This window comes from Cololabis saira, chromosome 13 (assembly GCF_033807715.1).
Source record: "Cololabis saira isolate AMF1-May2022 chromosome 13, fColSai1.1, whole genome shotgun sequence".
Classification (NCBI taxonomy): Eukaryota; Metazoa; Chordata; class Actinopteri; order Beloniformes; family Belonidae; genus Cololabis; species Cololabis saira.
In genome coordinates, this window is record NC_084599.1 from 20,743,467 (window position 1) to 20,769,236 (window position 25,770).

The 25,770-nt window shown below is 40.5% G+C and overlaps 1 protein-coding gene across 1 annotated transcript in view; it reads right to left on the minus strand.

The window, feature by feature from the left end:
• Positions 1 to 25,770, minus strand: part of agbl4 (AGBL carboxypeptidase 4) — a 361,271-nt gene that overhangs the window by 157,050 nt on the left and 178,451 nt on the right. Inside the window, exon 5 of the mRNA XM_061738212.1 lies at positions 10,914 to 11,130. Within this exon, the coding sequence (XP_061594196.1) occupies positions 10,914 to 11,130 (217 nt within the window). The remainder of the gene's footprint in view (positions 1 to 10,913; positions 11,131 to 25,770) is intronic.

Consider the following 25,770-nt stretch of genomic DNA (forward strand, 5'->3'; position numbering starts at 1 on the left):
ATATTCATATTCATATATTTATGTTCTGATGTAAATCAGGGACTATAATGACACTAGTCAGTTTATCTGTAGTGATTAGTCTGTTTTAGATTGGGCGGAGTGATACGCCACAGTACGGCACTAAGTGCTGTGTTGATGCTCTAAAATCCTACACTGTTGAGCGGACATTAAAGTACACTGGAACTCAGCAGAAGTTGTCCCCGTGTTTATCCTACTCACAACCCAAAAAAGGTTTAATAAGGTAAGGCTTAACTCGACACCAGCCTTACATACAGTAAGTAAAAGTTCAGAGCTCAAAACCCCCCAAGAGTCCCGTGATCGGGAACGCAAAACGGTACTAGTTTCTTCTGAGCGGAGTAAGATTTTCGTCCGCGGGTCAAGGCGCGGTCATCACGCGTGGTCGGATGCGCGTTACTAGTCAACACAATAGATGAATATTAATAACCCAATATCGCGATACAGTTTGTCACCTCCACGACACGTATCGTCACGTTTTTGTATCGCGAAATTTCGTGGCACGATATATTGTTACACCCCCAATGGGTGTCCACACTGACTACGAAACTTAAAGGGGACCTATTATGAAAAACACGTTTCCTCTTGCTTTAACATATATAAAGTGGTCTCCCCTCAGCCTGCCAACTCAGAGAAGGAGGAAGGCAACCAAATTCTGCAGTGTCTGTACAGCCGCCTGGATGAGCCATCCAGTCTGATGTGACTTCTACGAGCCAGTCAGATTTGCGAATTTTCGTTACGTAACCAAAATGCAAACCACACCCACAACTATAAAACCGTGTAACTGCATGCAAGCGTCCAACTATCGCATCGAACTGCGTGACATTGGACGCTCTCTGTCCATCTCCCTCCAGCCAGCTGCCACTTTATTGAGGTTTTTGTAGTGAAACTAGGAGGTACAGTAACATAGAGACAACTTCTCATTTCAACTAACTGGATCAGCCGTTCCCCATCCGTGACCGTTTCCTACGGCACTTTCAACTGGCTTTCAACGCGAGCGGAAGGAAACGACCAGCTCAAAACGGCGCTGCGTCCAGTTAGGACAGTCCCATAGAAAATAAAGCAATGGAATTGATTTTGTCGCTGACGCTCGCTCGCATCGCATGCAGTTATGACACGGTTTTAGGACGCGGTAACTCCACCGGCCGGAGCTTCCACCATTTTTTTCGTAGCGGTGTATCGCGTCATCGCGTCAGGCAGCCAATAAGCACAGTGCCTCATTATCATAGCCGCCCGCCCTCTCAGAATCCAGCATAGAGAAGGAGGTTAGAAACGTGGAAGATAAAGACATGGCTCAGAAGCTGAATTTCTAATTTATTTAGCAAAAACAAAAACAAAGCTTGTTTTTAAGACATTCAATGCCTGTTTAAAATAGGGATTAGATGCCATAATAGGTCCCCTTTAAAGACACTGACATAAGACAACTCTATGCAAACTAGTGAAATGTTGGGATTTCCAAGGTTGATTCGAGTGGAGTTATCAATCATTCAAATACACGCATCTACTTCCTTTGTCGCCTGTGAAGTGGGCAGCATAAAACAGCAATACCACTTTCTCTCCACTTTAATACCAATGAGGTACATACAAATAAAACCATGAATATTCACACAGTACATACAAATATGTGAACACGGCTGACGTGAACAGGCCTAACTTCATTCCTTGCAAGTAACTTCTGACAAGTTCTCCACATCTCGGAGTTGTATTCTGACGTGCAAGAAGTGAGTGCTGGAGAGTAGTCATGTAGAAAGAGAATGCTGTTACTGAAGTTATTAACAGGCTCCTGTGCCCCCCCCCCCCCCCCCCACACACACACCCACCCTCCCACCTCTCAGCTGAGCTATTCAGAGCATAGCGTTCCTCATCTGCCACAAACACATGCCGACAGACGCAGCGAACGGACACACCACGCACCCCCCTCTATGAGCTGTGTAGTAATATGTTTTTTGCCCATTTACAACAAATTAAGTTTCTCTCAAAGTGAATTTCAAGCTTGGCTGCCTTTTGAGGGCGAGCAACTCTCTTTTCATTAATTTTCATTCTTTTCCCTCGAACAAATGATCTACTGTACAGCACGCTCTGCATTACTCTCCACTGTCTTTTTCGTTTTCTTGTTTTCGCCCCTCTTTGCCCCCACCCCCACCACCTCTTGCTGTTGAATTTGGGCCAGGCAATGGAAAGCAATTACACTGTCAGAACAGTGTATTCTGATTTATTAAAAGCCTTAAATGCTATCTGTTTTGCTCCTCTTTGTGTCCCCCAAGGGAACTGAGTCCCGACACCCAAATGAGACAGAGTGAGTGCTCGACTGCTCAGTGCTCGATCGTGAGAGTTATCTCAGAAGCGGGCAGCGTAAATTTCCATTGGCAGAGGAGGACAGATCATGGCTGTAACACGGCAGTACGGATGGGAATGGATTTCCCTCCGAAACCTTAGAAGTGGGGGATGCAAGGAGACAAAGAGAGAATGATTTGTCTGCCGGCTACTACAAAACATCCGTGTGGAGTGATGTTCATGCTCTTATTTAATTTTATAAGTCTAAGTTCTCAACTATCCACCTGCCAGAGAAATCTTCTTCAGAGCACTGTATGCCCGGAGACATGAGACGTCTCTGAGATTTTTTTTTTTTTCATTACCTTCATTTATATTCATGCAAAAGCATGACACAAAAGAAAGTGAGAGCGAGGGGAGACCGAGTGCTAAGCCATTTAGGTGCGAATAAGTTCCAATTTCCAAAATAAATATTATCTTTGTCTGAGTAACCCAAAATCTGTGTGCTTTTGTGCCAGCATTATAATAAGGTTCAACAAGAGGTCAACGCTCCGTGAACATCACAAACAAAATCCTCAGACCTTCACCTGTGATACTTTAATCTATTTATCGCCCATAATTTTTGTCTTTCTCCCACAAACACGTACGCACGGTTGAGTTTGGCTCTGTAAAACTGTAAAGTTAAACACACCACTGACACAGGGAGACGATCTGCACTCCCTCCCGTTTCGCAGTAGGCTACACATTAGGAGCAATGCCTAATGCACTCCCCACCTCCTCCCAATCCTTACCACCTCTCCCTCATTACTGTGTTCTTAATCACCAGAGAGATGGGAGAGATGCAAGGATGGAGATGCGTAATAAAGCAGCTAGGATCCACAGGGAACCATTAGTTGGAGATAAGAGGCCATACAGTACTATAACGTACGGATATAGATCATAAACCTGCTTATCTACTGTTCCCTCTAGATCACCTCCTTAGTCAACTGTCTGGTACAAAAATAAGTTTAGGTTCTTTTTTTTTCTCTCCAGATTCTTGTGCTGACCAACAGAAGCTAAAATGACGGTTAGAAGCATCAGATATAATAAGGGTCACTCACTAATGAAGCAAAATAGAAAGCAGTGAAAAAAACAAGAGCTGCCAGGTAACCTGCGCTGATACAGTGATGACCTTTCCATCTCCAAAGAATTTCCTTACAGTTCTGATGCAGGGGTGCTGTAGGCAGTGATTAACATATAACTCAATGATAAAAAGTCTTTCTTCCAGATACCTGCTAGCTGCTGTCAAGTAAAATGCTAAACTTCCTGAGGCAGAGAGAATAATTAATGAGAAATGCAAAAACATTTTAAAAAAAGAGCAAAAGTTAAAGCAAAAACTGTAAAGTTAATAACAAGCAGAAGATAAACAAAAGACACAAATTCATCAAAACAAAGGAAGTCATAAATATAGAGTAAAAATGTTATCGCCACCCACTGATACAGGTGTAAGCCATGTCTTTAATTTAGCATTTCTCATTTTTTAAACACTGCTTTTCTTACTTGGTGTTTTTATGCCACAGTTAGCTGCTAACAATGCTAAAAAACTATGTTGGGAAGGTAGACTGTATGCAGTAGCAAACATTTGTCGTTGTTCTTGCTCTATTTGTCCGGCTGATGAAGCAGTGGAGTTAAAAAAAAAAAAAAAAAAAAAATGAAAAAAAAATGGACTGACCCTGTCATGAATGCAAAATTTTTACTTTATAACAAATTTAAGAATTTGAGGTATTATCTTTAGAGCTATGTTTAAACTACATCCTGACATACGTCAGAGAGAAATATTGGTCATTCAACTCTTTAATGACAGCTTTAGCTATGAATTATCTTAAACTACGGGAAAAAAGAAAATGCTTTTGCTTTTTGAAATCCAATACACTGTTGAAGGTTACTGTAAATTTCATATAATTTTATATTATAATGTTTTCTAAAAAGTAATTCAGGGTAGTATATCTTGTGGTTCATTACACATGGTGAGGTCTAATAAAGTCCTATATAATAACACATCAGTGAGAGGGACATAAAGACTTTTATTTGTAATATACCATCACCACAACGGCAATTTCCCAGGACCTGGATAAAAAGAGCAGGACATATGTGTCTCCAATACATTTAAGGTTGCGTCTCTTTGTGTCTTAACAGGTTTTAGTACAAGCCTGTCTGTACTTTTATAACTGCAATAAAAAGTGAAAGTTCACGTCTATCACACAGTTTAACTTTTCATCATCACCTCACCATGAACAGTTGAAAGACCATTCAGTAGCTAGTTTTGAGGGGAGAGTGTGTGTGTGTGTGTGTGTGTGTGTGTGTGTGTGTGTGTGTGTGTGTGTGTGTGTGTGTGTGTGTGTGTGTGAGGAGGGGGGCACTCTGTGGATGGAGAGCTCTCTTCATTACAAACCCATCACAGAGCCATTCACAGAATAACCTCCCGCGTCAAGAACTCAGATATCAGAGACAGCTTTTAGAGAAAGCTGACACTAACTATACTCTAATTAAAACTGGCATTTTATCACCATGGAGGCTGTTCTGTCAGTTGATGACTGTGTATCATGTGAGCAGAAACTTGCTCAGAAGATACAAACAACCGTCACTGCAGCCCAGAGGAAAGACAGAAAAGCTCAGTTGTTATTTATAATATATGTCTAATGTTGTCATATTAAAGTCAAAACTACAAGTGAATTGCATCCTCCTGCGATGCTCAGCTCATGGTGTGCCGCCTGTGTTACTTGTCTCATTCTGTTTGCCTACCTCGATTCCTGCAGTATGGCTGCTGACCTTCTCCTCTCTCCATGGCCTGAATGGCTATTGATTGGATCTTGGCATACAGTGTAAAACACAGAGATAAGGAAAGAGAGAGGCAGCCAGGCAGATAGCTGCAGTGTCCACTTCACTTCACTCCACTCCCATTGTTCCAAAGTTAAAAATAAATAAATAAATAAATAAAAATAAATCAAATACATTTGAAAAAACCTTCTTTGAGACCTACTTCCACAGAGTACACACCAAAACATGGCAAACCAACACTCCCAGCACACGGGATAAGGTCTCAAATTCAATCACAACAGTGTGAGTGAAGTAAATCACTGCAGCTGACAGTGACCGCTGCCTTTCTTCAACACAGTGCAAGGGATCAATCACAATCTTGCTTTTATTTGTGGGATTTAAAAAGAAAAAAGTAAAACTGAGTGGATGTGACATTTCTGGACTGTGATGCTCAGATCAATAGTTTTATTTGATATGACCATGAGCACTGAATCTCAGCTTAATAGTGGGACGGGCCTTGTGTGTAGCGTGCGGCATTAAGGCTGCGGCGTATTCTCTCTCACTACACTTTCTATCCATCTGGTTTAAAGGCAGAGGCTGCACTGTGTCAGAGGTGACTAATAGTGTCATAGCCCTGCCTCCTCCACTGGGGTTAGTACAAGAAAACGTCAGACTGCTGCCTCCACAACTCCAGGGCAGAGACTGCCTACCAGTGAGAAGAAAAGAAAAACGATTTGTCAACAGGCAGGCTGGGCAAATAAGGCGCTTTCAATTCCAGATGGCCAGGGGACACTTGAGAAGCACAAAGAAATTAGGAAATAGTTTGGAGAAGGAAACGTTAGGGGTCATTTCAAAGAGGCTTGTTAGTATTGTAGCAAGTTGAAAGCCTGTTGTCTTTCTTTGAGTCCCCGTGGAAATGGATATCTCAAGGGCAGAAAAGAGAGAATGGTTTTCTTAGATCATGTCAGGATGGTCTACAAAAGGAAATGTTCAGACACAGAGGGACCAGAGGAGCAGAATCAGGGCCATGAATCCAGCAGGGCATCAGCAAAGGAAGAATCCAAAGACATTCTCCTCTTGAGAATAAGTGGGATTTTCCTGGCATTTTCTTCTCATCTTTGTGTGTGACATGCATCCGTCTGAGTGAGTGAGTGTGCTCAGACTGGGCTTGGATTTTTAACTGGCTTTAAGCAAAAGCAAATCTTCACAAATATAAATGTTAAAGGTATTGTGACATGAAAAACAAATTTTTCTTGATTTTTTGTGTTTTGTTGGGTGTCTTGACATCAATTACACCCAAAAAACAACGAACTTTTAACATTCAGTGTATTGTGTGCTTTCTGGGATTTTCCGCATAACTGTGCAAAAACGGCGCATGTGGTTTGGTGGCGGAACGTGACGTAACGACCCGCTAAATCACCGCCCCCTCCACCCAGCTCCCTGCCTCCTCTCCTCTCCAGTGCACCATAAAGGCTGATTTATGGTTCCGCGTTACACCGGCGCAGAGCCTACGGCGTAGGGTTACGCGGCGACGCGCACCGTACGCTGAACCCTACGGCGTAGGCTCTGCGTCGATTTAACGCGGAACCATAAATCAGGCTTAACACGGAGCTGTTTAGAGCCTCTTTTGTTCTAATCACCGGAGGACAACTGCTAAGAACACCCGCGGCCACTGACTGGACTTAAGATAAGGGTACACTGCTGCTTGCATGCCTTTATTTTTATGATTGTTTGCTGTTGTTCTCCCTGCTGCTTTTCCGTGCTTCGCCTGTCGCTCCCGGCTTAACTCTCCGACGCCGCTGTGAGCGTATGGCTGGGTTGGAGGAGGTTTGGAGGAGGAGCGGCGCAATGATTGACAGGAAAGGGGGAAAAGGAAGCATTTTTCACGGCGCAAAAAAACACTGTAATAAAAAGCCAGGAATTGAGTACTAGAGTGAAGATTTTCTTGTTACACTCTTTTACACACATTTGAGGGATGTTGGCCAAGACTTTTAATAGTGTTAAAAGCATGTTAAAAATGATGTCACAATACCTTTAAGATATGTGTCACAAATATGTTATAGAAATGCCACCATGGTTGATGGCTAGAATAAAATAATGCTTAACAAAGTGGTGCATTATTACATCTGCTCCTCATGTTTCCAGTTCATTTTGTTTCAGCGTGATTCATGTATAGCATTCATCTCACTCGGATTAAGAGAATCATGATTTCATGAATCACAAGTTTGGAAATAAACTACCTTTTTATAAATAAGTGGAGAATACCTCACTCATAATGATCATGGAGTTAAACAATCAATAGAAACATATTTTACTGTATCTGATGCTGCATAGAAGCTGGATGAAATTTACATGGAAAAGTACATTACAAGAAACAAATTACTAGTACAAATGGTAACAGATCGTAATTCCATTTTTATGAGATAACAGTAACCATTAGGAGGTTACAGCCATTCTGGTGTTCCTGAGATGTTCTGCTGTTTCCAAAGATTGTCTCGGAAATTACATCAAATTGTCTTTTAACTTTGATGCAGTCAGAAATCTCCCTTTATCTATTCTCATCCCTTTTCTCTGACCTCTGCCTGTGTACAGAGCTCCATATGTGCATCTGAAAGAGGGGAGAGACGGTAACGGTGAGAGAGAAGAGAGGAAGCAGATAGGGGAAGAGATATGAGAGGGTGGGGCTAAGCTGTCTGCAACCAAGGCCCAGAGAACATAAAGAGAAAAATATGGTGATAAAACCCCTCTATGACTATGAATACTAATACTGATGCTGATGCTGTGAGCCAAATCAACCAGACCTGCCCTTTCTCTGCTCCCCTTCTACCTTGCTAAGAGAAATGATGCAGCTTCAAAATAAAGTGAAAACAGTCTGCCACGGTAGCTGAATTGTTTAGTTTAATATGAACACTGTGCTTTACACCAAGCAGCAATAGTGCAGATGGAGGAGAAGATTAGTTACCAGCAAAGATGGGAGCTATCAACCCTTTTATTTGCTGGATCACTTGGTATAGCTTCACTTTAAATTTTACTGTGCTGCAATGTTTCCCACATTTTGATAATAGTTGAGAAAAAAAAAGAAATCTGTTAATTTGTTAAACAAAATTGGTTTGCTTATTCTCTTATACCAAAACAACGTATTACTAGTCTGCAGTAATAAAGTACTCATGTTTTATAGTTTGACTATTTAAAAAAAAAAGGGGGGTGTATATTTTACTTGGACAGAAAATCATTTACATTGCATTATGTTACATTGAAAAGTAGCTTTCACTTCTGGGTATTCCCATCATTCAATCCAGTCCAAATATGAAAATTAAGTTGATATATCTGCAGATATGCGAGTTCTTTGTACATTTAACCAATATGACTCTAAATACATCTGCAAAGGGACTGTGATGCCTTACAAAATTTTGTGTTGGTTTATTTTGTGTATATATTTTTTTACCGTATTTTGCGGACCATTAGGCGGACCCCATTATAAGGCACGATATCAATGAACGGGTCTATTTTCATACATAAGGCGCACTGGGTTATAAGGTGCATGATATAACATATATAAAGCGAAACAAAACAATCTGGTAAGTCAAACTTTATTCAACTCATTCACAATAACTCTGAATATTGTTCAGTTTTAACTAATACAGAAAAATACACTCACATTTTAAATCATTCATCTTCCACGAATCCACAAATAATTAGTGGCAGAGGTAAGCGTAGTACATACTGTTCTCTGATTGGTTCGTCGTTGCCAGCGATAGCGGACACCTGAAGTTGGTGTGAGGCTGGAAAAATGTTGTATTCCAACATTTGATTATAATTGGATTATGACATAGATTTGAAACGTTGGGTTGACGTCTAATAGTAAGGTAATATTGACTAGATGTTGGATGATGGTGCTTGCCAGCACCACATAATTAGTTATCTATCATTGTCTGATGTTGCAACCCATATTCAACCAAGGACCGACTTTAATAAAACGTCCCCGTTTTCGGCTGAATGGTCCGACAATCAATCAAGCGCAGTGGCTTCTCACTTACCAAAGTCGCATTAAAACATTTTGGCAGATTTTTGAGCCAGTCTACCACATCAAATTGGTTGGAGGTCAGTCAGCACGACATAATTCATACATAAGGCGCACCTGATTATATGGCACACTGCCGATTTTTGAGAAAATTTAAAGATTTTAAGTGCGCCTTATAGTGCAGACAATACAGTATCTCTTTTTTTATTAGCTTTAAAAGCATTATCATTTATTTGATATGGCCCTTTCGTTAGTGGTGGAGTCCGCCTCTGAATCAAAGGAATGCAACCATGTACAAGAGTGTCATTTCTCTTCATTTATATAAATTTGATTGGATCTCCTCGATAACTGATCATGCAGTCCACATGTATTTCTTCAACAACCAAGCTGTTTCTTATTTTGAGGTGGCAGAGAAAACGGCAGAGAAAATGGGGTGAGACATTGACTAAACAAACCATTTTTGCCAATTTGAGTTTAATTGACCAGGTTTAAATCATCAAAGAAAGTCCCTAAACGACAATGGACAGCCACAGTTAAGCTACAACAATTTGTGAAATCAAACAAGGTAATCAAACACTGTACTGCGACATGCTGCTGTGTGGAAAATTGTGCATTTTATCTTAGCTGCACTCAAAAACCAAGACAGCCCAATGAATCCTCTCAGTTCCCAGTTTGAATGGCTGCACAGTGAATTAATAAAACCTCTGGTTCTTATCATTTTTTTTCCCAACACAGTTGTTGTTTTCCAGGCAGGTTTGCAACCCCTACTGGTACAACACACAAGTCATTTGATAATCAACAAATACATTTGTTCTGACAGTCAGCTGCCTTTGATGTCACTTTATGTTTCCGCTATTTATTTTTTAAATATAATACAATCAAAATCTCGAATACTCACAATTCATAATTTTATTAATACCATAGGTCATTACTGCTATAATTTCAGAGATACTACTGATCTTTTTTTTTTTTTAGTGCCATCAGTCGACTCATGCCATGATTTCTAAAATCCCGAGTAATTTCTGTATTTTATGGTCAAGTGCTCCTTACAAGTACCTGTACTTTCATGGTATCTCCCTTGCAGCAAGCTTTCCCTGACAAATGTTGGAGGACAGAAGAAAAAGTTGTAATCTCTCAAGCATTTCTAATGAGTTTTTCTCCTACAATTATTTGATAAGAGCAGACAAGACTGGAGGCAGCGTGTATGATACACTAGCTGCTACTGCTGAGGTGAGAGCTCTGCTGATTACGCACACGACTATTCAAACCTGCGCACACACACACACACACACACGCAGGCTTGCAGTCCGCCATCCCACCGTGCAACAATCCCAGTCGCACAAGAAACTGAAGTTGTGACCTGCAGCCACACGTGAGTTACAAATCTGTGACTGCTTAATCTGAACGAACACACACACACACACACACACACACACACACACACACACACACACACACACACAGACACACAACGCCTTATTAAATTATTATTATTATTAATAAATCATTACGTTATTAAATTATTACATTACATTATTATTCTTATTATTATTCTTATTAATAATAATAATAATAATAAATCATTACATTATTATTAAACTATTAAATTACATTATTATTATTATTATTATTAATAATAGTAAATCATTACATTATTATTAAATTATTACATTACATTATTATTACGCATTACGCCTTCCATCTTCAATCCTTGTCAATATTCAACACCTCCACCCCGACAATAATCATCACTACCTCCCTTATGTTTTCTTTCCAAGCTGATTGCTTAACTTTCTACATCGTGACTTACCACACTGAGTCCCAGCTGTTCCCTCTGCAGGTATGGGAGGTTTTTGCGCTCCAAGGTGGCAAGGTAATGTTGCAGTCTGGAGTAAGTGTAGGGGTAGCAGTAGGCGAACTGGTATATGTCATCCTCTCGGTCAAAGCAGAAGGCAAAAGACATGACATAGTTGCGTCTGTGGTTGGGGCAGCGGTAGTAGTACACATTCTTAGACGGGAGCCTCTGCCTGCAACAGGAACACACAAAACACAGTTATGAAGAAGGGAGGTTAGTTAATGGATGTTATCTTCAAAAACATAAAAAAATACTTTGCGATTGTTTGCACATAAATGATGTGTTTGGTTGATACGTCTCAGTCAGGATACAGAGCATATAATAGAACAAACTCAGGAGTGGTTACTTTGTCATGGTAACAAAATCTAGACTTCCACTTGTCCTTTCAGATCCCAGAGTTGCATTTGATACGATGGATCAGAACATTCAGTTACAGAGGCTTGATTTTCTTTTTTTTGTTGATTAAAGGAACCCCTTGGGCTTGCTGGAGTTATACTTATCTCATGGGTTCCCATTTACTCATTTAAACAAGAAGTCTTCTTCATGCATTGAAGTTAGTGATGATTAGCGTTTCTAATCATTGTGACATAATCAGACATTTGCATTTTATTTGTTCTTCTCTTGTCCAAACTGGAGGAAGTGCACTTTGCCTGTGTTTGCCATTAAGGCACAACTGCCGTGAAACAACTGGATATTAATGAACAATGTGACATCTCTGTCTTCACTCACTCGACCAGGAATCCGACTTTGGAACAACAATTTGGCAATATGGCATTTTTGAGCAGAAATGGCCAAGAACAAAAAAAATGTCAAGGTGTATCAGTGTCGAAGGGGTGAAACTATGGAACCGCCTGGATGAGGAACTAAAAAAAAGTAGCTCAATTTATAAATTTAAAAAAAATTATAAATCTAAAATAATGGATAAATATAGAACACAAATATAAATTCTCTTCATATTAAACTGTCTAAATTATGCAACTTTCCTCCTGCAGCTGTCCTCAAATCGTGAGTGACCACATTTATTTTCTTCTCTTCTTTGTTTATTTTCTTTGTTTTGTTCGTTCGTTTCGTTTTCTTCTTATTAGTATCTTTTGTTTCTGAAGTCTGCCTTTGTTGAAAAGGATAGGCAAAATAAGCCATGAGGCTTCAGCCTATACCCTTTTGGTCAAAAAAAAAAAAAAAAAAAAAGGAAATGTGTACATATATATAATATATATATATTTATACCTGTGTGTATACTGTACATATACAGTGTGTATATGCAAACATCTTAAAATGTAAATGACCAAAACAAAATAAACTAAACTAAACTAAACAATTCCTTTATAGAATATAAAGTTAATAGATTTAAGGCTCTACTGTGCGTAGCAAAGCCGAATTGACAGAAGGATACCACAAGTAGAAATCAACAAGAAGAAAATAAAAATCTAAAAAGTACCACCTCACAACCAGGGCTGTTTTTGGAGGCACAAGTCTCTTCTTTGTTGATACCAACTTGATCCTTTTTTAAACTTTTGTTTCTACCACAGATCTAAACTACCGATTCATCTGACCACAAAACATATTTTCGTGTCAGGGAGTTGATCCTAAATGCCTCTGGACAAGATTAAGATGTGGCTTGTTTAATGTGTGTAGTTGAGAGTGTGGTAATTGTGGTGCGCTGAGCGTTCAGCATAGTGTCTTCTCTGTGTGGCATGGGTTGCTGAAGTGCTTGTTGTAGGTTGGGTCTAGAGCTAAATAAAGCTGACTGATCTCTGCACCTCACGGACAATCGATGTGTTCCAGGAAAGTAATGCTGCAGTACACAGAACTTCTCTGCTTACTCAACATATTTTGTTTTCACTCTTCATCCGCCTGTCTTTGTCTTCCCCTTTTTTTGTCACTTAACTGTCAATATTGAGACAAAGAGAGAGAGCGATGTGATATGCATTCAAGTAAATTGATTTTTTTCATTTCTCACTTCTTCCCCCTGCTTTTCATTCTTCCTGTTTTTCTCAAGAGCTCTCTGGTCTTGTCCTGTCACTCAGTAACTCATCAGCGTACACGGACAAGATCAAGCACATGAACAACACAGGGAACAACACAGGGAAAAATGAATGCCATGAGAATGTAGGATAAAACGAATGGAAAGATGAGAAGCATGAGTGACTGGTGTGTTTGGGGTAGTGGGAACTGGGAGAAAGGTGGAATTAGGAGATAAGGGGAAGATGATAAAGCAGGATGATGGCAGATTCGGGAGTGATGCAGAGATATACGGGAAGGGGTGGCGGCAAGCAGCGTGGCGGCTGTATGACGACAGGGCTGGCTGGTGAGCTAGCGACTCTGGCAACAGATCAGATGAAGATGCTATCACAGCTGGGAAACCAACAGGACTTGATAATAAAAATAACACAGGACACACTGCTATGTGCTAACTTTTGACAGATTCAACTTCTCACCCCGACTCTCCTGATGAGGGAGACACGTGAGAATTTGATGTGTTTCCTAAGACAGCTAATAAATCAGATGTGGTGAAGCTCTTACACAGAAACGCAGGGTGAACACATTTCCATGCATTTTCAGACACTTGAAGACACCCCTGCAGGTACCTTGCGAAACAGAAAGGTAAATCACTCAGCCTCTTATAGGGGGAAGGGAGTGAAAGGCAAGGCTGATTATTCCTTCAGAGGAGGAGAAAGGAAAATGTCTCTTCTTGTGGCCATCTCAGCAGAATACTAAGCAGAATGCACTTAGTGGCTATCTATACCACACCCCAGCTCACCAGGGCTACCTTACAGATAGCAAAAGTGGGCAAAGTAGCTAATTATATATATATATATATATATATATATATATATATATATATATATATATATATACATACATACATACATACATACACACACACACACACACACACACACACACATATACATATATATATATATATATATATATATATATATATATATATATATATATATACACACACACATATACAATAGTATAAATGAAAGTTGTTGGCAAGGACAAAACTTTCTAACACCCCAAGCAGTCACCTCATCTATTCACACATTTCTGTTTTGGCTATGTCCATATGAGTAATCCCACTTCTCTCTGTTTCTGCTCTCTACTGGGTAATGTGTGACCTTGCCAGAGACCGGAAAAGTCCTGCCTATTGATTTAATTAACGCTGGTGTTCACGTCACAGTATTATAGTTATAGGCCAGAGAAAATGGCTTTGTGACTTGTTGAGCCAGGACTGTAGGCCGAGGAAGGGGCTGTGCTCTCATTTAGACACAACAGGTTATATATATATATATATATATATGTATATACAAATATGGAAATGTAGGGCTTCCGGCTTAGCTTTACATGGGGTGAGACGTAATTAGCGGAGCTCCTGCAGAGTTAATTTTAATTCAGCATTTATTGGCACTTTTTGTATCACTCCCACGGCTTTGGTTTTAACTAACCTATTTTCAACGCGGTTACTTCGACGACTTACCACGGAAATGCCTCCAAAGTCCTTCAAAGCGGGGAATAACCCTCCAGCTAACCCGCGGCCTGCGGCTCATGCCGTCTCCTCGCCCCGCGGTGATTCCCCTCCTCCGGAGAGCACCTGCGCTGCGCAGGTTCCAGCTGCGGAGTTCAGCCGGCTTAAAACCGAACTTCTCTCCGCTCTTCGCAATGATGTTGCGGCTGTATTTAGGTCAGAGCTTCAGCAAGCACTGAACGAGAATTTAACGTCCATTAAGTCCGAGCTGCTTTCCCTTAAAGCTGATCTTTCTGGCAGTATTTCCTCCATGAAGGCGGACGTCGCGGGTCTCGCAGCCACGGTCGCTGGGATCGAGCTCTCGCTCTCAAGCTGCTCAGATGACATCGTTGCTCTCCAGAAAAAAGTTGATCACTTGTCGAAAGAATATGTGAGGCTGGAGGACAGATGCGAGGATTTGGAGTCAAGGTCCCGTCGGCAGAACCTACGGATTATTGGCGTCCCGGAGGAGGATCCTGACTCTTCATCTGCAGCCGGCGTTTCCAGGCTCCTGGCGGAAGCCTTCTCCCTCGACGCAGAGCCGGTGGTGGACCGAGCCCACCGCACCCTCATGCCGAGACCGAAGACCGGGGAGCGGCCCCGCGCAATAGTGGCAAGGCTCCATTATTACACCGACTGCGCTGACATCCTGAGAAAGGCGAGAGAGCGGCAGCGGATAAAAGTCCGGGGTATGAGCATCTCCGTGTTCCCGGATCACACAGCCAAGACAGCGCGGGCGCGCGCTGCCTTTAATGACGTGCGCCGTCAGCTGCGGGAGATTGAAGGAGTCCGGTATGGATTGCTGTATCCAGCCCGGCTGCGTGTAACCCATGATGGCCAGCAGCGTGACTTCACGTCGCCAGATGAAGCCCTGGCATTCATCAGGAAAATAAAAAAAGTGACTACCAGCTAATTTTCTGGGACGATTTATCCAGCTTGCTGTCCATGCGGGACTCTGGCCCGGGGTGAGTGACTGAGTCAATTCAGAAAATGGGACTTTATGTCGTAATTTTTTTAATTTTTTAAATTTTTTAATTTTTTTAATTTTTTTTTTTTTTTTTCTCTTCTAACTATCAATGGGAACAACACCGTTTAAAATTGAAGGCCTAATCATTTCTCTGGTATGATGCCTTGATTAGAAAATATGCACACACCCCTGTCTTTGCTTAAATTGTGTGCATGTGTGTGCGTGTCTGTGTGGGTGTGCGAGTACATATATGTATATATCATTGTTCTATAGGCCAAAGATCTCCTTAATTTAATTAACGTTTGTTGTTACCCTGACAAGACAGCGGTCGTCAGAATGGCTCAGATTGTTGGTTTCATATGCCTCATATTTTATTTATTTTTTTTTTTTTTAAGGTTTTAACTCTGCAGGAGCTAATTTTGTTTTCGTTTTTGTATCTAGCTTTACAGTCGAAAGCATCTCCTTTCGAGAATGGCTTCCTTTGAAGCCAGCACGGCTGCTTCCATCGTTTGGGGATGGGATCATCTAATGTGCGTTGGGTGGGTGGGCGGGGGTTATGGGATGTTGGCTTTTTGTCTCTGTAGGTATGTATATACTCCTGAGTTTTGTTTGTTTTGGTTTTCCCTTTTACCTTTTTTCCTTATGTCTCCTCTGGTGGTGGGTGAGTCGGTCTTATTTTCTCTCAGAGAATGCCTATGAGCGATCGTAATCTGCACAAGCCTGATACTGGATCAAACATTACATTCACTAGCTGGAATGTTAAAGGTGTGAATAATCCAATTAAGCGATCAAAGATTTTTTCACATTTGAAACGCTTGGACACTGACATAGCTTTCCTTCAGGAAACTCATTTGCGAAATAAAGATCATTTCAGACTCAAACGAGCTTGGGTGGGTGATATTTTTCATTCAAATTTTGATTCTAGGTCTAGAGGAGTAGCAATTTTGATCAACAAAAGAGTCAATTTCTCCGTCTCCAGGACAATATCTGATAAGAATGGTAGATATCTTATTGTTGCGGGCACTCTATACTGTAACCCTGTATTGTTGGTGAATATATATGCCCCTAATTTTGATGACCCCAATTTTACGGATAGGCTGTTTGGCAACCTCCCTTTCTTAAATACGCATATTACAATACTGGGCGGTGATCTGAATTGTGTTATTAATCCTTCTTTGGACCGTTCGAATCCTCGTACTTTGACTCAATCCTCTATGTCAAAATCTATTACCGATTTTACAGTCAAGAACGGGCTTGTTGATCCGTGGAGGTTCTCACATCCTGGAGATAAGGAATTCTCTTTTTTTTCTCAAGTACATCAGTCATATTCACGTATTGACTATTTTTTTGTTGATGGCTCTCTTCTCCCCAAAGTTACTTCTGTCGTATACCACCCAATTGTTATTTCGGATCACGCCCCTCTAACTTTGAATATAACATGGTCTGAGCGCCCCCGTTTTTCTTCTCCCTGGAGGTTTAATCCATTGCTTTTATCCGATGATGCATTTAATGTTTCTATATCTGCTTCAATAGATGATTTCATTGCATTAAACAAAACAGACTCTACCAGTTTTTCGCTAGTATGGGAATCACTCAAAGCATATTTGCGAGGACAGATTATCTCTTATTCAGCATACGCCAGTAAAATCCGCAGGGCTAAATTACAGGAGCTCACATCTAAAATTCAGGACACAGACAGACTAAACTCAGTTAACCCAAGTCCGAGTTTACTGAAACAACGGCTGGATCTGCAGTCAAAATTCGATCTTATAGCGACAGCCGATTCTGAACGGCTCCTATTACGCGCTCATGCCAACTATTATGAACACGGCGATAAACCAAGCAGGTTATTGGCTCACCAATTAAAAAGGCAAGCAACGTCGAGACTGATTCCCAGCATTAGAGATTCTAATGGCACACTTACCACCGATCCAATCGCCATCAACACAATTTTTAAGTCATACTACTCCTCTCTCTATGAGTCAGAATCTCCACTTGACACAGCAGAAATGACCTCCTTTCTTGATAATATCACTGTCCCTACTATTAATTTGGATGTGGCTAATGGCCTCGATGCTCCTTTCAGCTTGCAAGAAATTGCTGCCGCCATTGAAGCTACGCAAAGCAACAAGGCCCCTGGTCCCGATGGGTTCGGAGCTGAGTTTTTCAAAAAATTCAAAGACAAATTAGCCCCCCTTTTACTTTCAATGTACAATGAGTCCCTTGATCATGGCTCATTGCCTCCCTCTTTAATGCAGGCGTCCATTGCCCTCCTTTTGAAGAAGGACAAGGACCCTGAATCATGCACTTCTTACAGGCCCTTGTCTTTACTGAATGTGGATGTCAAAATTTTAGCCAAAGCACTAGCAATTCGTCTTGATAAGATCCTTCCTAGCATCATATCTGAGGAGCAGAATGGTTTCATCAAGGGACGCCAGCTCTTTTATAATGTTCGTACACTTCTTAATGTGATTCTCTCTAAAGATTCTTCTCCACTCCCTGAAGTTGTTATCGCAATTGATGCTGAAAAAGCGTTTGATCGTGTCGAATTTAACTATCTTTTTGCAACACTTCATAAATTCGGATTTGGACACAGGTTTATATCGTGGATTAGACTTCTTTACACTTCCCCTCAGGCCAGCATTCACACCAATGACAACTACTCCACTTATTTTACATTATCACGCGGCACGAGACAGGGCTGCCCTCTCTCCCCTTTCCTATTCGCTTTATCCGTCGAACCACTTTCAATTGCTCTAAGAACTCTTCCTCTATTTCGCGGAGTCTCTAGGTCCAATGTGGAACTCAAATTGTCACTTTATGCAGACAACCTCCTTTTATATGTATCTGACCCTTTAACCAGCATTGCACCAATATTATCTCTGTTGAAGAATTATGGATCCTTCTCCGGCTATAAGGTCAATCTTAACAAGTGTGAATGCTTCCCCATAAACTCCTCTGCTTTACAACTCAAACAATCTGATATCCCCTTTAAACTCAGCCCGTCGGGCTTTAGATACTTAGGGATTAATGTGACCCGCACTCTGCCCTCTCTTTTCACCGCTAATTTTTCTTCACTGGTAACTCAAGTGAAGGCGGACTTACAGAGGTGGAACTCCCTACCACTGTCGCTGATAGGAAGAATTAACACAGTGAAAATGACTGTATTGCCTAAATTTCTTTTTTTGTTCCAATGCACTCCTTTATTTCTACCAAAATCTTTTTTTAAATCACTTGACCAAATTGTTTCCAACTTTTTATGGGCCGGTAAGACACCCAGAGTGAGATATTCGCTTCTCCAAAAATTTAAATTTAATGGGGGTCTAGCACTACCAAACTTTATGCTTTACTATTGGTCAGCGCATATTCACAAACTAATTTATTGGCTTCAGTCTCCTGAGTTATTATGGTGCAGATTGGAGGCTCAGTCACTCTCTTCATCCTCTGTAACGGCCCTACTCTCCTCCTCTTTACCATTGAATCCCTCTAAGTTTACAAATAGCCCTGTGGTGCTTTCCTCCCTTAAGATTTGGTCACAGTTTAGGCGCCACTTTAAATTTGCTTCTCCATCCATCTATACACCTGTTACTAAGAATCATCTGTTCCCTCCATCACTAATAGACACCACTTTTATGATTTGGTACAACCGGGGCATTAAGCACTTCAGGGATCTATACAAGGATGGTATCTTTTCCACATTCTCAGATCTGAGGTCAAAGTTCAATTTGCCTGCCTCCCATTTGTTTCGCTACTTCCAGCTTCGACACTGCGCCTCTGCTTTGTTTCCATGCTTCCCTTCCCTTCCTGCGAACCAACCATGGGATGATCTTCTAACTATGAAACTCAGTCAAAAGTCTCTGATATCTAAGATATATGCACTGTGTATGACATTTGATGATCATTCTGTAGATAAAGCTCGGGAGGGTTGGGGACGAGAGTTGGGCCTTGACTTCACAGGGGAGCTGTGGGATAAAGCTATCCGTAGCATACGATCTAGCACGCCTTGCGCTAGACTAGAACTTATTCAATTTAAGGTGCTGCATAGAGCCCACCTATCAAAATCCCGATTATCGGAAATATATCCGAATGTTGCAGACTTATGCGACAGATGCCAGGGTTCTCCCTGCAATTTAAGTCATATGTTTTTCTCCTGTCCTAGGTTACAGAAATTTTGGAGTGATTATTCTGTGATCATGTCTAAAGTTCTGGGTAAAAAAGTTGTTATGGCCCCTCTCTTAGCAATATTCGGACTCTCTGTTGACTCCTCACATATCAGCCACACACAGTCAGAAGTATTGGCTTTCACATCCCTTTTAGCAAGACGTCGTATCTTACTTTTATGGAAATCCCCCAGGTCCCCGTCTATTTCTATTTGGCTTAGTGATGTTATGTTTTTTCTTAAATTGGAGAAGGTGAGATACTCTGTAAAAGGCAACTCAGCTAAATTCATTCGCAAATGGCAATCGTTCATAGACCACTTTACCGCATTGAAGACTCTACCCACCGACTGACCCCCCCCCTCCCTTAATTTTCTTTTCTTCTCCTTAATTTTTTTTTTTTTTTTTTATGTTTTTTTTTATTACCAGTTTCATTCCTTGCTCATCTGTTTATTTATTTTTTAACGCTACAGAGACTCTGTTCCTTTGTTAGGTTTTGTGTGTTTAAAAAAAAAAAAAAAAAAGGAGACAATGTATAATGCGTCTGTTTGACTACACGTTTCCATGTTTTAAGTGTATGTTGTCTCTTATAAAAAGATCAATAAAAAAAAAAAAAAAAAAAATATGGAAATGTAGAAATCGTCAGCATATGCACCAGGGTGCTCACGGTCTCTTTGGTTGTTATCTGAATGGTGACTGCTCCTGCTCTGCAGCTAGCAATTTGTTTTATCAAAGTGGTACCTCCCTGGGCCTCTCTCCTGCCCATCTCTTGACGTGGCACAGAGCTGTCGCTCCCAAACAGAATTATCACTGCATGGGATGAAGGAAAAAAAAAAAAAGAAGAGTAGCTCCCCTCATGATAACGCACTCACACATAGTTTTACAATTCAGTGATTACAGAGACACAGAAACAGGGATATAAGAAGTGTCACACACTGAAGCAACACCTCAAACTCAAGCTACATGAGCTACATCAAGGTCATTCCTTTAGCAGATAGCTGTGGGACTAGTTAACCTCCAGAGCATCTCATCAAAGTCTCGCAGAGTAAAGAGAGATGAGAAGCAACGAGAAATAGAGTGAAATACTAGACAAATGCAGAGAGTGGATGACAAATAGAAAGAGAGACGAAGTCAAAATGAGACAAGATGGGAATGCAACGAGAGGGGATTTATAGAGCTAGTAGGAAGCCTTGAGCAAGTTGTCACGAGTTGTCACCTTGCATGGCAGGGTTTTTTTTTACTTCTGAACCTTTGGTAGCTACAAACTCCTGCTCTGATTCTGTTGGTGCCACTGTTGAGATGAAGGCTTTAAAATTGGTAGTTTTCATATGGGCAACACTTTGTCTATATTTTCAAGTCAATCAAGCGTAGAGGACATGCCAATCACTGCTGGTCTGAGCACTCTCACGTAGAAAGGCGACTTACAGGAAAAATTGCACAAGGGCCAAATACAAACGCATTCATCCACTAACCTTTTATTTTCTATATCACCGTTGACACTTTAAGCTTGTCATCCTGTCAACTGTTAGGAGGTTAAATGTCTCCCAGAGTGCCCGTATAGCTGTCAAGCGCCACAGACTTTCACCATCACAGTTGAAACAAATACCAAGCCTGTTTGGGAAACATTTCACACTGAATGACACATTTCTCCACTCCTCTTCGTCACTCCACCAATAATTGAAGAGGCACAGTATTTTCTGGCACTTTTAAAAAGATTCCAGATATTATAGGCTCATTGTTTTTAAAGCATGACTCCAAGTTTTTGTAATAAGTCTTCAAATCTCCTTCAGAGCGTCAGCCATGCCGATTTTTATATTCATGTGTGAGAAGGTGGGAACATATCTGAATGTGTGTGAGTGAAAACAAGATGGCAGGGGTACATATTCTTAGAGCATTTCTCTGTTATTTATATATTTATTTATTTGAGGGATGGCAGGGGGGGTGGGGTTGAGGTGGGTGCAAATCAAGTTTCAACAAAGCTTTCTGGAGGCACTGTTACTAGGCAACCTGTGTTGGCTTTGTAATTTGGTTGGCTTGCTGTATATTGTATGTGGCGGTGCAATGCATTTATTTGACTGCAGCTTCATTAAAATCTGTCCTTTGGTAGTGACTAACCTCCACGACGAAGACGAGACAATCAGATGTACAGCAGGAGGCCGTAGACTGTGATTTAGCATCTTAGCAAAGACATTGTGTGTCTGCAGTTTTCTGCAGGGTAGATTTCTGCTGCAGCGTGCGTACATATGCATAAAATAAAGGAAATGCACATTACACTCAGCTCAGATGGTGCAAAATAAAAATGGATTAACGCTACTGGCAAAATCCTCTGGCTAGCAGCAGTGCAGTTCTGCAGGAAGCAATAACACTTGTGAGTTATGGACTTTCCTGTAACAAGGAGCTGAGAGTTGCTCACCTGTGGAGACAACAGGCCATTAGTGGCTTTCTCAGGTCAGAAACAAGCCTCTGATGAGACTGAAACATGACACAGTAAAGACACTCTCACCTGATTGCAACATCAAAACATCCAGGAGGTGGTCTTCAACCAGGTGACTTTTACCTGCTGCTTAATGTTAAAGGCATTATTAAAAAAAAATAAATAAAAATAAAAAAATCCTATCTCCAACCTCCAGTCCTAGTGGTGATATTTGTTTATTACTGGCAAATTTAATTAACTGATCTGTCACAGGATTAGCAGGTTTTAGACTTCAATGAATTTGAAGGTGCACTTGCCGAATCAGCTTGGTCAATATCAGATTAGAGCCACAGCGCTGCACCTGACTTCACATTATGCAGAGGACATAAACTGTGAAGCGATTTCCATAAAATGCAGAGAAAAGTCATAAATCTTGGGGTCTCATCTAAATAAAACACCTTTGCTGTTTATAAGTAATCTAGTTTGTTCTGCTGATATGTTTAATACAAAGGGAGTGGCTGTGTGTATCAGTGTCAGCTTGTTTTTTTCTGACTGTCTTTTCTGAGTCTGTACGTTTTTATTTAAAACATTTTTTTAAAATAATTTGACAAAGAAATTAATTTCTTCCTGATGTCCAGCAGTAATGGCAAATGCATACATGGATAGTAAACAGAGTAAGAAAAGTGCTCGTTGGAGCGTTCCCCAGCAGTCTTGGCTTGTAGTTGTATAGGGGTGGACCCCTATAATCTTAAAAGTTTAAGATTTACCAATAAAAAAATATTTTCATGCATAATCTTAAGTGGGAAGTGGTTCCACAAAAGAGAAGCCTGCTACCCATTTTAAGTACTCTGTTGTGATAATACGGAGCTGAACCCTTAAGTGGTTTGCATGTGAGGAGAATCTAAAATTCTGTTGTTGATTTTATATGAAGAAAATTAAGCAAAGCAAATTGGATAAATATGATCCCTCTTGCTATTTCATATTGGAGCTCTTGCTTTAGTTTTCTGGGTCAGTTTGTTTTTTTTTTTTTTTTTTGTTCTAAGAGACAATCAAATTTTAAGGAACTGTTATAGTCTGATAATGGAGTAGAAAATTGCATGGACTGGTTTTACAGCATCACCCTTGTAAATGAGGTTAGCAGTATCTTGATGGTGAAAGTAGGAAGTCCTGGAAATTTGCCATAAGGGTGAGTTAAATACCAAACCTTGTTAGAAAATAATGTTGAAATCTCCCACAATAATATTGCATGGGAGACTCATCATTCAAATTATCAAAGTGGGATCTATTAAACAAAAACAGTGTTAAGTCTGATGTGGTTCCTTGGATCATAATATTATGTTATATCTTTGTAACAGAATGTTGAGTTGTCTCAAATGCAGCTCTAGGCGTTCTTTTAGATTGGATCCCACTAGGGATGGGCGATATTTTACCGTTCACGATATACCGTCCAAAAAATTCCCCACGGTAAGAATTTGTCATCTCGCGGTAAGAAAGAAAGAAAGAAAGAAAGAAAGAAAGAAAGAAAGAAAGAAAGAAAGAAAGAAAGAAAGAAAGAAAGAAAGAAAGAAAGAAAGAAAGAAAGAAAGAAAGAAAGAAAGAAAGAAAGAAAGAAAGAAAGAAAGAAAGAAAGAAAGAAAGAAAGAAAGAAAGAAAGAAAGAAAGAAAGAAAGAAAGAAAGAAAGAAAGAAAGAAAGAAAGAAAGAAAGAAAGAACGAACGAACGAACGAACGAACGAACGAACGAACGAACGAACATGGTGGATCTGAGAGCGAGGAGCTTGAGTCATTACAGTTTTGCAGTACAGGTGTACTCATTTAATTGGTTTTTATTAATTCAGTTTAATTGGTGTAGTTTAGTAGCATTTAATATTATTTTAGAGCAGTGATTTGGGGGCTCCAAAGACTGAATGAAAGACAAAGGTGGAGTTGAATTGTTATTTTTTTTCTATCGTCATTTTTATCGTTATCGGGATAAATGCCAGAAATTATCGTGATACATTTTTTAGTCCATACCGCCCATCCCTAGATCCCACTAATATCGCTGGATGATGAACGGGTGTTTAACGTGCGTTGACAATGTAAACGCAAGGTGTATTATTTGTCACCTCGGGCCTGAAGGAGAGTTGAAGGGAGGGAAGGCGAGTCGGGAAGTGTTGTCCGCGAAACAAAACGTAACCTGTGTGGGCGGGTAGAATGGCGTATTGTCCCTACATCAGCAAGATTTATCACCGTCTAACAGGTGTAGTTTTCAAAACGAGGATGGATGAACATCGGGATGAGTGTTTTTGGCAGGGTTTTGCTTCTGGCAAACCCGAAGTTTGTCATTTTTGTGGCCACTTGTTCAAACAATGGACCATCCTTTCCCTGCATCAGTTTATGGCGTCCTCAGCTCCGAGGCTGATCACCTCGTGGATATCCTCGTCTCCCCAGTTACTCATCTTGCAAATATAGATCCCATGTGTGATATTCTGCTGCTGCTGTTACGCTCATCAGCCGTTTCCTTATTTTATAAAATAATAAATAAATAAAACACTTCCCTGGTGGGTTGTACTGAGGTTACGTGATCAACAAATCCCTCCCATGACCCGCCACCCCACATTAGTTCTGTTTAAATTAGACCTGGCCTGCGGTTAAGACTATCCTCGGAGGCAAATTATTAGCGGGGCAGTTTGACACGCCCGTTAATGTAAAAGGGGCACAGTACATGTTAGATCTGCATGTTAAAACGCAGAGTATTCACCGCTGTAAAGGAGCTTCTGACATGTAATAAGACAAGTTGACAAGTCCATTGTTGGAGGTCATGAGTGCTGGTCATATTATTCAGTGCCATTTCTGTGCTATGAAGGTCTGTGAAGCGTTACTGAAACTCTTCAGTTTATTATGTGAATGGTCAAAAAGTTGATGTGCAACAGTTTTTTGTTTTACTGCTGGAACGTTGAGTGGGGGGAAGAAAAAAAAGCGAAATTGACTGCAGATCTAACACAGGCTAATGCTCTTTAATCAATGTTTTATGTAGACCTCTGCATGGTGGTGTGATGGTTGGCAGTGTCACTTCACATATAGAAAACTTCCATTTCAAATCTCAGCTGGGCCATTTCTTCGTGGATTTTTTTTGAGTTTATGCCATGTATGTGGGTTTTTTCTTCCCTTCAGCTTTCTTTCACAGTCCCAAAAATATGTGTGGTAGGTTGATTGATAGACTTTTTATTTTTTTATTTTTTATTTTTTAGATTATGTATTATCAAATATACAGTATTTTATCATGACCAGGTCTGCAGATTTTATTTATGCTCAGTTTTGGGAACTTCTTGCATAGACTTTAGGACCTTTAATTGACAACTTCACTTTTCTCTTTTAAGTTATTTTTAACAACTGCTCCCAAGCAGTTTGATGCTGCCTACATGCACCAGTAGAGGGCCACACAACTGAGAGAGGTAAGAGCAGCCATAAGTCCAAGAAGCCAGGAATTCATAAGAATAAACAAAAAAAAAGAAACATTATAATATACCATAATGTTCTTTCCTGCATAAAACATATTGAGGGGAATATGGATTTACAGGTTGAAAACAACTATAGGATTCAATGGAAATAACTTGCAGTACTATTTACTAAGCTTTTATGATTTCAAAAAAAAAAAAAAGCCCCAAAACATCCCCCAGGACCCAAAGCTAGACTGAGCTAGACTGAGCATGCTGGGTTTGGTAGTCAGCTTTCCCCCCCCGCGTCTTATGGGGCAGCAGGGCAATTAGCAGAGAGCAGATG